Raw genomic sequence first — 16,487 nt, 5'->3', positions numbered from 1 at the left:
TGACGTCTGTCGTGGGGAACGTGTTAAAATCCGGAACATTGAACAAATAGCAGATTAAGGTGGTCAATTTTTAGCTATGATGTTGGCCAAACAGGCAAAGTGAAGGCACAAATGCAGTGCCCTTTCCCAATTTCTAATATCACACAACTGCCTGACAGTTCACTTGCAGAGGTAAGGACACTATTACAGAAGAAGCTGCAAATTTCAGATATCCCCTACAAACTGGTCAATAAAAAATTAGGAGATGCAAGTAAACCTTCCGAAGCAGGTATTGAAGGATGTTTGGGAGGCTGGCCTGGGAGAGGGAAACATTTTAATAGAATTATTACACAGCTAGGCATCATACTGAACATTAAAATCAGCTACTGAATTATACAAAGACCAGTTCAACGATGAAGACTTTTAATCCATCATTAAGGAGTTTGTAGCTGGGCACTTAGATAAACTCAAGGTAATCAGGAACAGTCAGCATGGTTTTGTGGAAGGGATATCATGTTTACCCAATTTATTGGAGTTCTTTGAAGGAGTAACATGTGCTGTGGATAAAGGGGAGCCTGTTGATGTACTGTACTTGGATTTCCAAAGAGCATTTGACAAGGTGCCACATAAAAGGTTATTGCACAAAGTAGGAGCTCATGGTGTAGAGGGTAACATGTTATCATGGATAGAAGATTGGCTGGCTGGCAGAAAACAGAAAGTATGCATAAATGGGTCCTTTTCTGATTGGCAGGATGTTACCAGTGGAGTCCCACAGGGGTCTGTGCTGGGTCCTCAACTTTTTATAACTTATATCAATGACTTAGATGAGGGGAACAATGGCATGGTAGCCAACTTTCGAGATGACACAAAGATAGGTAGGAAAGTATGTTGTGAACAGGACATAAGGAGCTTGCAGACTAATGTAGATAGGTTGAGTGAGTGGGAAAAAAATCTGGTAGATGGAGTATAATATGGGAAAATGTGAAGTTGTTCACTTTGGCAGGAAGAATAAAAAAACAGAGTAATACTTAAATGGAGAATGACTGCGGAAGTCTGAGGTACAGAGGGATCTAGGTGTTCCAGTGCATGAGTCACAAAAAGTTAGAATGCAGGTAAAGCAGGTAATAAAGAAGGCTAATGGAATGCTATCCTTTTTTACGAGGGGAATTGAAAATAAAAATAAGGATGTTATGCTTCAGTTATACAGGGCAGTGATGAGACCACATTTCGAATACGGTGTGCAGTTTTGGTCTCCTAATTTCAGGAAGGATGTAAATGCATTGGAGGCGGTTCAGAGGAGGTTTACTAGATTGATACCTGGAATGAGCGGGTTGTCTTCTGGGCTTGTTTTCACTGGAGTTTAGAAGAGTGAGGGGAGACTTAATTGAAGTATATAAGATCCTGAACAGACTTGACAAGGTGGATGTGGAAAGGATGTTTCCTCTTGTGGGTAAGTCCAGAAATAGGGGGCACTGTTTTAAAATTAGGAGTCGCCCTTTTAGGACAAAGGTGAGGAGAATTTTTTTCTTTCAGAGGCTTGCGCGACTTTGGAACTCTGCCTCAGAAGGTGGTGGATACGGGATCATTGAATATTTTTAAGGCAGGGGTAGATAGATTCTTGTTCGACAACAGTTATCGAGGATAGATGGGAGTGTGGAATTTGAAACACAAACAGATCAACCATGATCTTATTGAATGGCAGAGCTGGCTCGAGGGGCCACATGGCCTACTTCTGCTCCTAATTCTTATGTTCGTATGTTTGTATGTCCATATGCAGCAAGACCCGGACAACATTCAGGCTTGGGCTGATAAGTAGCAAGTTCCATTCACACCGCACAAGTTCCAAGCAATGACCATCTTCAAATTCAGAGAATCTAACCACCTCCCCTTGACATTCAACATTATTACTATGGCCGATACCCCACTATCAGCATCCTAGGGGGTCACCATTGACCAGAAACTTAACTGGACCAGCCTCATAAATATTGTTGCCACAAAAGCAGCTCAGACACTTCAGTGAGTGACTCACTCCTGACTCCCCAAAGCCTGTTCACCATCCATAAGGCACAAGTTAGAAGTATGATGGGTGATGTAATACTCTCCACTTGCCTGGATGAGTGCAGTTCCAACAAAACTCCAAAAGCTTGACACCATCCAAGATAAGGCAGCCCACTTAAAAGTCACCCCATCCACCACCTTAAACATTCACTCCGTCCACCACCGGTGCATACCGGCAATGTTGTGCAAGTCGCACTGCAGCAACTCGCCAAGGCTCGTTTGACAGCAACTTCCAAACCCATGACCTCTACATCCTCGAAGAAACTCTCACTTGCTCCACCACTGGTGAACCAATGCTGCAACGTGTACCATCCACAAGAGGTACAACAGCAAGTCACCAAGACCATTTCTTCATTATCACTGTTTCAAAATCCTGGAACTCCCTCCCTAATAGCATTGTGTGCGTATACCCACACCACATGGAATGCAGCGGTTCAAGAAGTCAGCTCACCATCACCTTCTCAAGGGCAATTAGAAATGGGCAAGCATCATCACATCCCATGAATGAACTGAAAAAAAGGAGCTTAGAAGTGTACCAGAATAAAACATGTAAACTGTAAACCAAGCTTAAGCAAAATTGATATTCAATGAGCATCAATTCATGACTCAATGAGTTAATTAACTACCAATTTATATGGTTTGGTTGTTGCAAAGTTGTGATATATTTTGAATTTCTAGTTACTTAACTATTTCTGAATATTTTAAAAAGAATGCAATATTGTGTTTTGACATGGATTGTGTCAAATTCCTTCACTGTCTCTGGATCAAAATCCTGGAACTCTGTACCTAACAGCACTCTGGGTGTACTAACACCACATGGAGCACAGCAGTTCAAGAAGGTGGCTCACCACCATCTTCCCAAGGACAATGAGGAATGGACAATAAATGCTGGCCGAGCCAACGATGCTCACATCTCACTGAAAAACTAAAGCCAGAAATTTCCTTGGAGCTGCTCCTGCGCTGCTGTCCTATCTTTGTTGGAAGTGGAGTGGGTGCCTTGTTTATGTATGCAAATGGGGTATTGTATGCACCTCCGGTAAAGTTACAGTGGTGGATTGGGAGCTGCTCCAAGGAAATTCCTGAACAAAAATGTTTTCCTTAAAATAGTGCCGGTTGAGGAAAATACCCTCTTTGCTCTGGAACATGAGTTCAAATCAACCTAGACTCTGTGCTGAGTTAAATGATCTCAGCTCCATGTCAATAGGTACAATAGTGATTTTCCTGCGATGGGCTTTGTATTGGTGGGTAGCGAGGCATGGGGGCAGGAGCACTGGATGGGGGTAACCAATAATGAGTTTTACTTCTGATCATTATTGAATGAACCCTCATGTAAAGCACTTGTGTTAAGATATTGGGTGTAAGCAGGATTGGATTTGTGTGTCATTTCCCACAGTCGATTCGCCTGGTGATGTTGTCTTGACTCAACTTACGGATGGAAAATGGCTACTTGGCTGAGGGACAGGCTGCAGCAAGTATCTCTGAGCCCCTTGGCCCAATTTTAACTGTCCCCGCCTGATGGAAACTGGACAGGCGTTCAGTTAATATAACACGAGTTACTACTCCCACCAATCTGGCTTCCATCCTGTTGTCTACCCATATTAACATGCTGTTTTGAACAGGTGAGCAAGACACCCACAGATGCAAGTGGGATTCTATTTTAAATATGGAAATTGGATCCAATGATGTCGCCAGGACCCAATCTGCAATTTCAAGCTGAGGCCTGAGTAGGTGGTGAGAGAACACCTGGGAGTTGGATTCGAGGCCAGAACAGTCCCAGAAGTTAAGTTTTAAATCTATTTTTCAGGTTTCCTTGTAGGTCAGGAGGGTGAGGAGTGTCAAGGAAAATTTGGGCCTCCCTTGTGCTGGTCTCCTCCTTCCCCCAATCATGACCAGACTCCCTCCCTCTCCTGTTCATGGCCAGTGCTTCCTTTATCACTGGGAGCGTTGGCCATTGCCGGTACTGCAGAGGCCTCAGACCCAGGCCCATGCTGGACCTCAGGTAGGTGAAGCGGGGACACTGAGGCCAGTCCGGAAGACCCCAACGAGTGGGGTTGGGTGATTGATCTGGGGGAGGGGGGTCCCAGAGGATACATTTTTTACTAGTGGGTGTCCTCTGTGGGCCACAAATTGCCCACAAAGGAGAACCCCCACCAGGCCCGCAGGGGAGGTGTTTCATTTTCCCAGGCATCCTCCCTGCACAGCGGAGGCCCCCCTACCACAAGTAAGATCACAGCTGTGGTAAGAGGCTCTTAGTTGGCCTCTGGGTGGGAAGGCCGGCATCAGCATATCCTGCCCCCGGGAGAATTGGAACCGGCAGTCCCGGCATTGGGTTCCATGGTGGCCACTGCCACTCCAATTCTCTGGATTCCCCCACCATGGAACCCACCGTCAGGAGTAGAGCAAGATCCAGCCCTAGGTGACTAAACTTGAAAAGCATTTCATTCCACATCCTTAATACCACTTGATAATCATGGAAATTCACCAAGGAATTCAAAAGACTGCTTTGGTAAGTAGAGTTGATTGCCACAGTCTCCATTTGTATAGGTTGCAAGGCAGAGGTTTGATACCAATCCTCCATCAATACCCGACCTCTGAGCAGTTTAAGCTGGCAGATGTTGGTGGGAACAGATGGAAGCCTGAATGGTCCCAATTCAACACCAGTTAATGGTATCAGAATCTCCATAAGATGTCAAGCTTTACAAAAGCTGAAGATGATAGTCAATGTGCCTACAGCAGTAGATGAGCATGTATATATAAACTTGATAAAAAAAAAGGTAAAAATTCTGCAGTCACATAAACTCACCTGTTCTTTTTTGCCCGTGACCTCTATCCAAAACAGCCTGTAGCCTTGGATTGGGTTATTTGCATAAGCAGGGGGGTCCCAGGAGGCTAAAATCGACGTTGGTGAAGTGGCGACAACTTTAAAATTTTCTGCTGGTCCTGGAACTTGTACTGTTCAGCATAGAAAAAGATGTTAGATATATGAAGGAACAACATTGCAGAGTATTATTTTTAAATTACAGAAATGTTAAAATTACAGAATTGCACTGCTATCTGAGAAAGAAAAGTAAGTAACTATTTCTGGACTTCTGATGAAGGTTCCTACGTTAAATGTTAACCATTCTCATGCTATCTCTGTCTCCCTTTGATGCTGTAGGACCTGCTATATCTTTCAAACATCTGATTTTATTTCAGATTTCAAGCGTTTTCAGTCTTCCAAGTGTTTAATTTTTCTTTTACCTACCAACCCTATAATGGATGTCAGTTTTACTCAGAAAATGATGTATACTACTGTCATGAACGTGCAAGTATTATTAATATTTTTGAGGATTTGTGTTTAAAAGACTGTTGAAAATTCCTGAGGAGATGCCAGAATTGTTTTTTTTTTGAAGGGACACTTGGGACTTTGTTTAGAAACGAACACTTACTGGAAGTCACGTGTCTTAAGCTTGGTAAAGAGCAGGAGCCTTGCTGGCTATTGGAGTTGTTTACAGAGAAGTCACATGTCTGGGTTCATGGCTCAGGAGTTTTGGTTTCATTTTGGACTGTTTGAATGGGCAGTTGGTGTGTATCCTGCTAAGAGAGAAACCATCCAACCCACCCTTTGCCAACTGTGTTGAAAAATCTTCTGAGAATCCAGTGTGATAGCTGAACCCACTGATGCAATAATTCTCCCGAAAAGTCTGCAAGATTGCTTCTCCACGTGTCCTGAACAGAATTGTTCTGAAAAGATCCCAGTGACAACCACATGTATACACGTGTACCCGGACACCAGACCAAAAGTCATGTGGAACATTTCCTATCTTATCCTATTTTTCTTCAAGAATTAAGTAATTGGCCGAAGTATTTTTATTTTTGTAAAGCTGATCTCTGCAGAGAAAGCTGCTTTATTTTTTCTTTAACTGGTGTGTGTGTGTGTTAGGGTATTTTAGAAGGGTAGATATTTATGCTTTCATATTTCAAACTGTGTGTTAATAAGCTTTCTATCTTGATTGAAAAAGTCTTGTTTAAAATAAATCAACAATTTTGTTGTTTATTGAAGAAACCTGGTTGGTGGATTTTTATTCTGAAATGAATATAAAGTATATTCAAAGAAGAGATAGTTCGGGCACAGTCAAGGTCTATTCCCTCAAAGGGGGAAAGTAAGGCAAACAAATCCAGAGCTCCCTGGATGACAAAAGAGGTAGAGATTAAGATAAAGAAGAAAAAGTGTGCTTGAGACAGATGCCGCTAGAAAATACAATTGAGAACCAAGCTGAATATAGAAGGTCCAGAGGGGAAGTAGAGGGAAGCCTCTATACGTTGCTTTCATAGATCTCACCAAAGCCTTTGACCTCATCAGCAGACATGGTCTCTTCAGACTACTAGCAAAGATCAAATGTCCACCAAAGCTACTAAGTATCATCACCTCATTACATGACAATATGAAAGGCACAATTCAGCACAGCGGTGCCTCATCAGACCCCTTTCCTATCCTGAGTGGTGTGAAACAGGGCTGTGTTCTCGCACCTACACTGTTTGGGATCTTCTTCTCCCTGTTGCTCTCACATGTGTTCAAGTCTTCAGAAGAAGGAATTTTCCTCCACACAAGATCAGATGGCAGGTTGTTCAACCTTGCCCGTCTTAGAGCGAAGACCAAAGTACGGAAGGTCCTCATCAGGAAACTCCTCTTTGCTGATGATGCTGCATTAACATCCCACACAGAAGAGTGTCTGCAGAGACTCATCGACAGGATTGCGGCTGCCTGCAACGAATTTGGTCTAACCATCAGCCTCAAGAAAACGAACATCATGGGACAGGATGTCAGAAATGTTCCATTCATCAATATCGGCGACCGCGCTCTGGAAGTGGTTCAAGAGTTCACCTACCGAGGCTCAACTATCACCAGTAACCTGTCTCTCGATGTAGAAATCAACAAGCGCATGGAAAAGGCGCCCGCTGCTATGTCCAGACTGGCCAAGAGGGTGTGGGAAAATGGCGCACTGACACAGAACACACAACTCCCAGTGTTTCAAGCAGGTGTCCTCAGTACCTTGCTCTGCGGCAGCGAGGCCTAGACAACATGTCAGCCAAGAGCGCCGTCTCAATTCATTCCATCTTCGCTGCCTCCGGAGAATCCTTAGCATCAGGTGGCAGGACCGTATCTCCAACGCAGAAGTCCTTGAGGCAGCCAACATCACCAGCATATACACCCTACTGAGACAGCGGCGCTTGAGATGGCTTGGCCATGTGACCCACATGGAAAATGGCAGGATCCCCAAGGACGCTTTTGGCTGACATGGCTAATGTTACACCCTTGTTCAAAAAAGGGTATAAAGATAAGGCCAAGTGAGCTCGTCACTGGTATCAGACCCACCGGCCGTCCATGTCTCCACTTTAAAGACGTCTGCAAACGTGACATGAAGTCCTGTGACATTGACTACAAATCGTGGGAGTCAGTTGCCAGTGATCGTTAGAGCTGGTGGACAGCCATAAAGGCGGTACTAAAGAGTGGCGAGTCGAAGAGACTTAGCATTTGGCAGGAAAAAAGACAGAAGTGCAACGAGAGAGCCAACTGTGTAACAGCCCCGACAACCAATTTTATCTGCAGCGCCTGTGGAAGAGTCTGTCGTTCTAGAATTGGCCTTTTTAGCCATTCCAGGCGCTGCTCCACAAATCGCTGACCACCTCTAGGCGCTTACCCATTGTCTCTCGAGACAAGGAGGCCAAAGAAGAAAAAGAGAGGGGAAGTGAAAAAGCAAATAAGAGAAGCAAAGAGAGAACATGAAAAGATACTGGCAGCTAGCATTAAAGGAAATCCCAAAGTTTTCTACAGGCATATAAATAGTAAAAGGGTGGTAAAAGGAGGAGTAGGGCTGATTCGGGACCAGAAAGGGGATTTACAGATGGAGGCAGAGGGCATAGCTGAGGTATTAAATGAATACTTTGCATCTGTCTTTACCAAGGAAGAAGATGCAACCCAGGCAGTGTTGAAAGAGGAGGTAAATCAGATACCAGACACTTGATAAAGAAGTATTAGATAGGCTGTCTGTACTTAAAGTGGATAAAACACCAAGGCCGGATGAGATGCATCCAAGGATACTGAGGGAAGTGAGGGTGGAAATCGCAGAGGCACTGGCCATAATTTTTCAATCTTCCTTAGACTCGGGGGTGGTGCCAGAGGACTGGAGAATTGCTAATGTTACACCTTTGTTCAAAAAAGGGTGTAAAGATAAGCCCAGCAACTACTGGCCAGTCAGTTTAACTTCAGCAGTGAGAAAACTTCTAGAAAAGATAATTAAGGACAAAATCAATAGTCACATGGACAAATGTGAGTTAATTAAGGAAAGCCAGCATAGATTTCTTATGGGAAAATCATGTCTAACTTGCTGGAGGTTTTTGAGGACGTAACAGAGAGTGTTGATGAGGGCAACACTGTTGATGTGGTGTACATGGACTTCCAAAAGGCGTTTGATACAATGCCACACAACAGACTTGTGAGCGAACTGGTCGCTCATGGAATAGAAGGGACAGTAGCAACATGGATACGAAATTGGCTGAGTGACAGGAAACAAAGAGTAATGGTTAATGGATGTTTTTCGGGTTGGAGGAAGGTTTGTAGTGGAGTTCCCCAGGTATCGTTGTTGGGAGCCTTGCTTTTCCTGTTATATATTAATGATCCAGACCTTGATGTACAGGGCACAATTTCAAAGTTTGCAGATGATACGAAAGTTGAACTTGTATAAGACTCTAATTCGGCCTCAGCTGGAGTATTGCATCCAATTCTGGGCACCGTACTTGAGGAAAGATGTGAGGGAATTGGATAAAGCACAGAAAAGATTCATGAGAATGGTTCCAGGGATGAGGAATTTCAGTTATGAAGATAGATTGGAGAAGTTAGGACTGTTTTCCTTGGAGAAGAGAAGGCTGAGAGATGGGTCTGGACAGGGTAGATCGAGAGAAACTGTTCCCACTCATGAAAGGATCGAGAATGAAAGGGCACAGCATTAAAGTATTTGGTAAGAGAAACAAAAGTGACATGAGGAAAAACCTTTTCACCCAGCAAGTGGTTAAGGTCCGGAATGCGCTGCCTGAGAACGTGGTGGAGGCAGGTTCAATTGAAGGATTCAAAAGGGAATTAGACAGTTAGATGAAAAGGAAGAATGTGCAGGGTAATGAGGAGAAGGCAGAGGAATAGAACTGAGGGAGTTGCTCTTTCAGAGAGCCGGTGCAGACACGATGGGCCAAATGACCTCCTTCTGCACTGTAATGATTCTGTGATATAATTAGCCATATTGGTTGCTGGGTAAAACATTTAAATATATGTTGTGACTAATGGAGTAGTGGAACTAGAGAAAGACAATGCATTCCTCCAACTTTGGTTGTAACACTACACATCAGAAAAGGGGATCACACTCATGATTCTTTCTCTCTGATGCAAAGCAATTTCTTTCCTTCTGTCCCAAAACCCTGCCTGAATCCCAACCCTAGAGGAGCACCTCTCATTCTACCAGTGAGACTTGTGTCGATCTCTCACAGCATCCATCGTGTGGCCTATCTGATTGCTGATGCTGTGCCAATTATTGTCGATTAGTTTGGTCCTCGACCACTGAGAATTAGGTTGAAACTTCTCAAAATCATTTCAAATCAGAACTTAAAGCCAAGAAACTAGGAGAATTTCACCTTATTAGTCTGGAATATTTTGCTTTTCTACAACTAGAAATTGGCAAACCTGCATGCTGAGTCAATTGCATTAGACTACATATGAATGAATAAATGGAGAAATGAATTCCATTTTTTCCACTGATTATGTTACACTGTCACACTAACTAGCAGCTTTCTCAGTAAGTACTTTAATCAGTAAGAAGTATTGAAAATCTATCAGGATTGAGGAAATAATGAGAAATTTTGAATACAATGGGAAGAAATGTTATGCCGCAAACAATAAACTTTGATTTAATGTGTTATGTCGATGCTATAAAGCAGCATCAGAAAAAAAAAACAAATCCAAACAAATTCTAAAGGATTAGGCATGCAAGTAATCAACTCAAATCAGCATAATGAGAGAAATAGATTTGTTACTGAAACACGTATGAATTGTCAATGAGATATTCATTTGACTCATGTCATGGTTTCTCTATACCACATTATTAATATTACCGGAAAGGCTAATTTCCAGAAGCATGCACTTTATACAAGCGGTGCACTTTGGATGTTAATAAGATTACCAGCTGGAATAGTAATGAGCTATTGAAATGGTGGACCCTGCAGTACAGGCAAGCAGAATTAAGTGTGAATTAATGGAAGCTTCGCTGCCCAGCCGCCACTGCAGGCTCTTTTCAAAAGTGTGAAAATGAAAATTATAAACAGGATTTACAGTCCCCGAACTCATTACATCCAAATTCAACCAATGAGACCATCAACCCTCTACAAGTCCCAGTACGTTAGTGAAATTTTACATTTTAAGCAGATGTGGAAGATCTGTGCTAAACTGCAGCTAATCCTTTTAGCCCCCTTTCTGATGTATTAAACACAATCTTTATAAAGTAATTTTAATAAGTATTAGACTTTTTTTGTAACGTTAACATTTTAATCCTTGGCTAAATCAGCATTTTCAGACACATTAGCACAAATTAAATTAATTCCTATCACTGCCTCGCATAATTTTGAATTTTCAAATTTGGAACACCCTGTTCATTTTTTAAAGGAATACCTGAATCCAGTTTCCAGTGTTTTAAAGCTTGAACTACAATATTTTCTCTGAATTTACAATGCCAAGAATCTGCTTTTTTACGTCAGTTTTCCATCCATATTTGTAGGGAAGTCCTGATCCAGAGAAGATGGGAAGCAAGTAAGGATGTCACCAGAGTTATATTAGATCAGCGGTATTCTGGGAGTGGCTCAGGCCGTGGCCTAGCCAATTTTGCCAACAACCTTGCCTACAACAGAGCAATGAGCATTCTATAGTTTACACAATAAGGTTGTGAAGCTCACCCAGTTAGAGAAAGCAAGTGGAGGCCAAGGCTAATGGGCCACTGATGTGGAATTAGCCTTAAATACTCTTCATCAACAACTGTATCTAGCTGTATTATTGTTTGGGAATGGCATACTTTTGGGAACAATGCACTATTATAGCCAACATGTGGTACTCTTTTTTTCTTTCATTTTCCCAGTTCAACATTGGGTTTCAGATTGGCTGTGTTCTACATTTTGTTCCCATGGTACTTACAGATGAAGAGACTAATCCATTCAGTCTGTTGGCATTGCTGAATGTATTCAGATAACAGTACATTTTTAAGTATCATTGTTAATGGTTAGGGATAGCCCAGACAGATGGGGTGACTGGCAGGGTAGAGTGCAATTTTCACTGCCTTGTTTTAAGATGTTTATGGGTTGGGTTACTTTTTTTTCCTGGGACCTAAGGTGGGATACTGTTCCCCTCATCTTACCTCTAATATCAGCTATTATATCTAGGGTGAAGGATAATATTTTTCTATCTGATCAGTCATGTCAGCAATTTAATATGGTAATAAAAACAGAAACTGCTGGAAATACTCAATAGGTTTGGCAACATCTGTGGAGAGAGAAACAGAGTTAACGTTTCAGGTCGATGAGCTTTCATCAGAACTTTCTGCCGAAAGCTCATCGACCTGAAACATTGGGCTGAATTTTGCCAGGTGCATCAGGAACCCAACGCCGGTGTCATTTCCAGGTTGCGAACATGCTCGCGGCAGCGGTGCACCTTCCAGCTGAATTTAACGGGAGGTGGCCAATTAGTAGATCACCTCCACGTTCGCTGTCCAATTAGGGCGCGAGCTGCAGACAGTGCCGTCCATTGCAAGGGAGGTCAGCAGCCCTCACTGTGTGACCACTGGGAGCACTCCTTAGGCCCAAGCAACAGGAACTGCAGGAGAGCGCTGGAGCTGCCATCAGTATCAGGAGAGCGGCTGAGACATCATTATACCCATAACACTCGGAGGCATCCATCTCCATGAGTTCCACACTCAATGGCAAGGCTGTGACATGGGAATACAGCAGCCTTGTCATTTTCTGCCAGAAACATTTAGATCACCTTCAGCTGTAACACAGCCTTGACCTCCCGCTGTGCAGCCACCTCATCTCACTTGTCAGGGTGCGGACACAACGGGGGACCAGCGTGATGCTGGCAAAATTGCTGCACTGCAGTAATAATTGTCATTAGGTGCCTCCTTAGTTAGCTTGATTCCATTCCTGCCTGCCTCCAGGAAAAGCACAAGGAGGCAGGAGTACAGCAGGGAGCCAGTCCGACATATTTTAGTGCAATTTTCCCGGCTGTCCCCCACTCCCCCCAGTTGCCTCCAAAGCTACCTCCAGGGGTTGGGAAAATTCTGCCCAGCTCTGTTTCTCTCTCTGCAGATACTGGCAGACTCACTGAGTATTTCTAGCATTTTATGTTTCTGTTCCAGACTTCCAGCATTTACAGTATTTTGCTCTTGATTTAATATGATAAGTTTGTGCGGGGACTGCAGAGGTGGGACAGCACTTGTGCTACCATTTTTATGAAAGAGGATATAGGCCAATTAGTGCAAGTGTTGTAAAGATGCCACCTTAGTTGGAAAAATTATTAAGCAATCAGGAAGACAATAAATATGACTGTTTGTTGAAGAACAGAAGTTAGTGAGAAGCTATAGTGGAGCTACATCTTTAGTAGTATAACTAGAGATTATACAAGTCCAGTCACTTGCATTCTAGTTGAGAAAGATTTTTATTTTAATGCCTAGCATTCTATTACTTGTGGATATGGCCTGATCCTTGGCAGTTGATGAGGACAGTCATCTGATCCCCCACCTTCCTCACCAACCACCCCCTCCCCCACCCCTTAGTCTTGGTGGAGGAAGAGATGGACTACTTCTGTGTTTATATATGTTCCTTTTAGCCTTGTAACTACAGGGGAAGGAAGTTATATATCAAGAACAGCCCAGTAGGTGAGCAGACAATGGAGCTGTTGATAAGTATAAGCTACACAGTTATAGCACTAATTTAGATGCTAGGAAGTACTTCTTTTCATAGACAATCATCTGGAATAAATCGCCAGTACATGCAGTATGCTGCAAGCATTCAAAAGGGAACTGGACAATTTCCTGTAATTGGTTAACATATCTGCATGTAAAAAGGTAGATGGGTCATTAGGGGTTTTGTGTTAGTCACCATGACCTACTGGAACTTGATTGATTGGTTTTAGGATGGTCAGAGAATAATTTCCCAAAGTTCTTTTCCGAAACTGTCCTTTGGTTTTTACTGAGTACATTTTTCTTAACTCTCTCAGGATATTATGCGGTTGAAAAAAGGATAAAGAAAAAGCTAGTGTACTCCACCTAGTTGCTATCCAGTGACTCCTGCTAGAAAAATGCACATTTGTGAATGTCAGGTGAGACATGGAGCAAGTGTGGCTGTGATGCTCTCTGCAATTCATAGTCTACCGACACTAATGGGTAAACTTCATAAATTTGTATAGCCGACATAGAGCTTTAAGCACAGAAAACACTTACTGGCAATCCGCCCAGGAGCCAGCATGCCCAGGAGGATTCTCTGTCCATTCATTTTACCACACTAACTTCTATATCCGAATTATTGTTATTAAGTCCCGATGCACAAAGGTCTTCTTCAGGAGTGTAAATTCAGAAAATCTACCTTTAACTGTATACATGAAGCACAGCCAATTGAGTGAAATATCAGAGGGCTGCGATTAGAATCAGACCCAAATAGCTTCAGCAGAGGAGGTGGAAAAATTCATTTTTTTTTACTTTCATGAAGTTCATGCCCTAGTAAACCAAGGATGGTTTTGACTTTAATATTCTGACAACATCTTTAAAACTGGAAAATATTTCATCAAGTTGCCTCAAGTGGATACAGAGATTAGACTGAAGTAATCAGATAGGGTATCCAATCTTCTCTTAAATATTGGGAAAATAAGAACTAGAGCCTATATACAAACCAGAGAATGCATGGCAGAACAACATAATCTTGAGATACAAAGCATTCATAGAAATCCAGATTTTTTTAGGTTATTATTTCAAAAAGAGGGATCTTGCATGAGCTCTTAAACTAATTAAAGAGGCAGACTCTGTGGGCATATTTCTTCATTTCCATATGATTCATTGGCATCTGATTCTTCCTGCATGTACAGGTAATCATTTTAACAGAAATTATCTTGCATTAAAATGGATTGCAGTCACATCCAGAGATTAGGTATTTCGAATTTAAAGTCTAAGAAATTGCAATAATAACACGGGGGCACTATTGGGATTAGAGCACAATGAGGCTATTAGATTGGATACCTGAGGATGGGAAAAGCTACAACAAAAAAAAAAGTATTTCTATTCTATCCATGCTGATACAGGAGATAGGGATATTCAACACACTATTCTTGATTGGGATTATCTTGTCAGTCCTACTCAACACAAGCTAGCTTTAGATCATCAAACTTTTACCTGGTTTTTGAATCAGTGAATAGCCTTGAATAACATTTACTCATGTTTGCAGCTTAACCTAAACCCATGGATCAGTTGAAAGAGGAAAATGTAACTTCTAGACCTATTGATGCTTTCATTTCACAGGATTTATATGTTAAAGTAAATTTTTAGGGTCCTTGCATGCTTTGATACTTCGAGAATAGGCGAATGGAACAATCAGGTTCATTTACGTATTTTATCAAATATGCTTTATAATGTTAGAAAGGCTTCAATGCATAATTTTCCTGATAATCTAATGGGTAAATGCCTAAAACACAGAGATTAGAAAGTCCCAGGTTCAAGGGGTCTGTGCTGAGTTAGCTGACCTCAGACAAAAAGTAGCATTGAGTTGTTAGCTGTGGTTCAGTTGGCAACACACTTGCCTCCAAGTCACAAAGTTGTAGGTTCAAGTCCCATCCCAGGACTAATGAATACATAAATCAAGTCTGACACTCCACTGCAGTAATGAGGGATTGCTGAACTGTTGCAGGTGCTATCTTTTGGATGAGATGCTAAACCGAGGCCCTGTCTGCCCTCTGAGAGGGACTTGGAAGATCACATGGCACTGAAGAAGAGCAGGGGAGTTATCCCTCGTGGTCTGGCAAATATTTATCCCTCAATCGATATCACAAAAACAGAATATCTGGTCATTATCACATTGCTGTTTGTGGGAATTGGCTGGTATGTTTCCTGTATTACTGCATTGACTACATTTCAAAAGTACTTCATTGGCTGCAAAGCGTTTTGAGACGTCTGCTGGTCTTGAAAGGCACAATAAGAAAGTATATCTCTCTTTCTTTCTTTCTTTCTATCTTCCTATTTATCTTTATCCCTTTCTATCTCCCTCCCTTCCTTAATGCTCCTGGGCTAGGAAGGAGAAAAACATTCAGCCAGGATGCCCACTGCTGATTGACATCCTATGAGCCCTGCTGGAAATGCCCTTGTGGCATTAGGTAAGAACAGGATTAGACTGGGCAATAAACAATATATAATGTCTAATCACATCAAAATACCTTAAAGTGCTTCCATATAATAAACTGCCCTTGCCGTGCAGTGACTGTTATGAAGGCAAGTGGTCCTTACGGACAAATGGTTTAGCGATGCTTTCATGTATCAACTTTACAACTGCATTAGAATGTTCTGAATGGATGCATGGTGATTATCTATGATGGGGGTTGGGGGTTGGGGGTTGGGGGGGGGGGGGTGAGAAATGGGATACTAGAGGCAGTGAGAGGCTTCACATGCCCACTCCCTCAACCATGTTGGTGCTTTGTTTCAATCTGGAGATATGGGAGTCGTTGGCAAGGCCAGTATTTATTGACCATCCCTAGTTGCCCCTAAAAGATGGTGGTGGACCACCTTCCTGAACTGCTGCAGTACTTATCAAGGTTCACACTTCAAGAATGAGCACTTGTGTGGGGCTGTTAGCATCCAGGGAACTGTCCAAGTTTCAGTGAGGAGAAAAAATATTGGAAATAAATATTAATAAAGGAAACTGGTTTAATAAATGCCTTTCTTCTGTTGGTAAAGCTAGCATCTGCAGTATTTTGCTTTTGTATACTTTTAAATGGCTTTTTAATTTAATGGAATTGTTATATGAGCTGAGTGAATAGGGTAATATTTGCAAAGTCTGTTTTCTCAAGTCTACCCAAATCCACATATTTCTCAGCAGTGAATCATACATTATCCTTAATTGCAAAAAGTGGGTAATTGATGGATGAGTTGTGATTATCAAGTAAAAGGCCCTCTGTTTACATTTTAACAGTGAACACTGTCCAATGTCCTTGTTAGTGCATGTGAGCAAGGACTTCCATACTTGTGGATCAGTGGTGTCGCAGCAGGCTATTATGATCAATCAAGCTCTTCTCAGGGAACTTGTAAGAGGGCTTGGATGGAAAGACTGCTCTTTGATCTACTTGAAGTGCTGAGCTAGTTAAGTTAATCATGTGTAGAACTGTTAATATTTGGCACCAGTCATTT

The 16,487-nt window shown here is 42.3% G+C and overlaps 1 protein-coding gene across 1 annotated transcript in view; it reads right to left on the bottom strand.

Moving 5' to 3' along the window:
• dcc (DCC netrin 1 receptor) overlaps window positions 1-16,487 on the bottom strand; it is a 1,023,267-nt gene that overhangs the window by 308,568 nt on the left and 698,212 nt on the right. Inside the window, exon 12 of the mRNA XM_068054526.1 lies at window positions 4,841-4,989. Coding sequence (XP_067910627.1) covers window positions 4,841-4,989 — 149 coding nt within the window. The remainder of the gene's footprint in view (window positions 1-4,840; window positions 4,990-16,487) is intronic.

Source organism: Heterodontus francisci, chromosome 1, assembly GCF_036365525.1.
Source record: "Heterodontus francisci isolate sHetFra1 chromosome 1, sHetFra1.hap1, whole genome shotgun sequence".
NCBI lineage: Eukaryota > Metazoa > Chordata > Chondrichthyes > Heterodontiformes > Heterodontidae > Heterodontus > Heterodontus francisci.
Note: the sequence above shows the minus strand (reverse complement) of the source record. Positions and strands in the feature narration are given on the sequence as shown.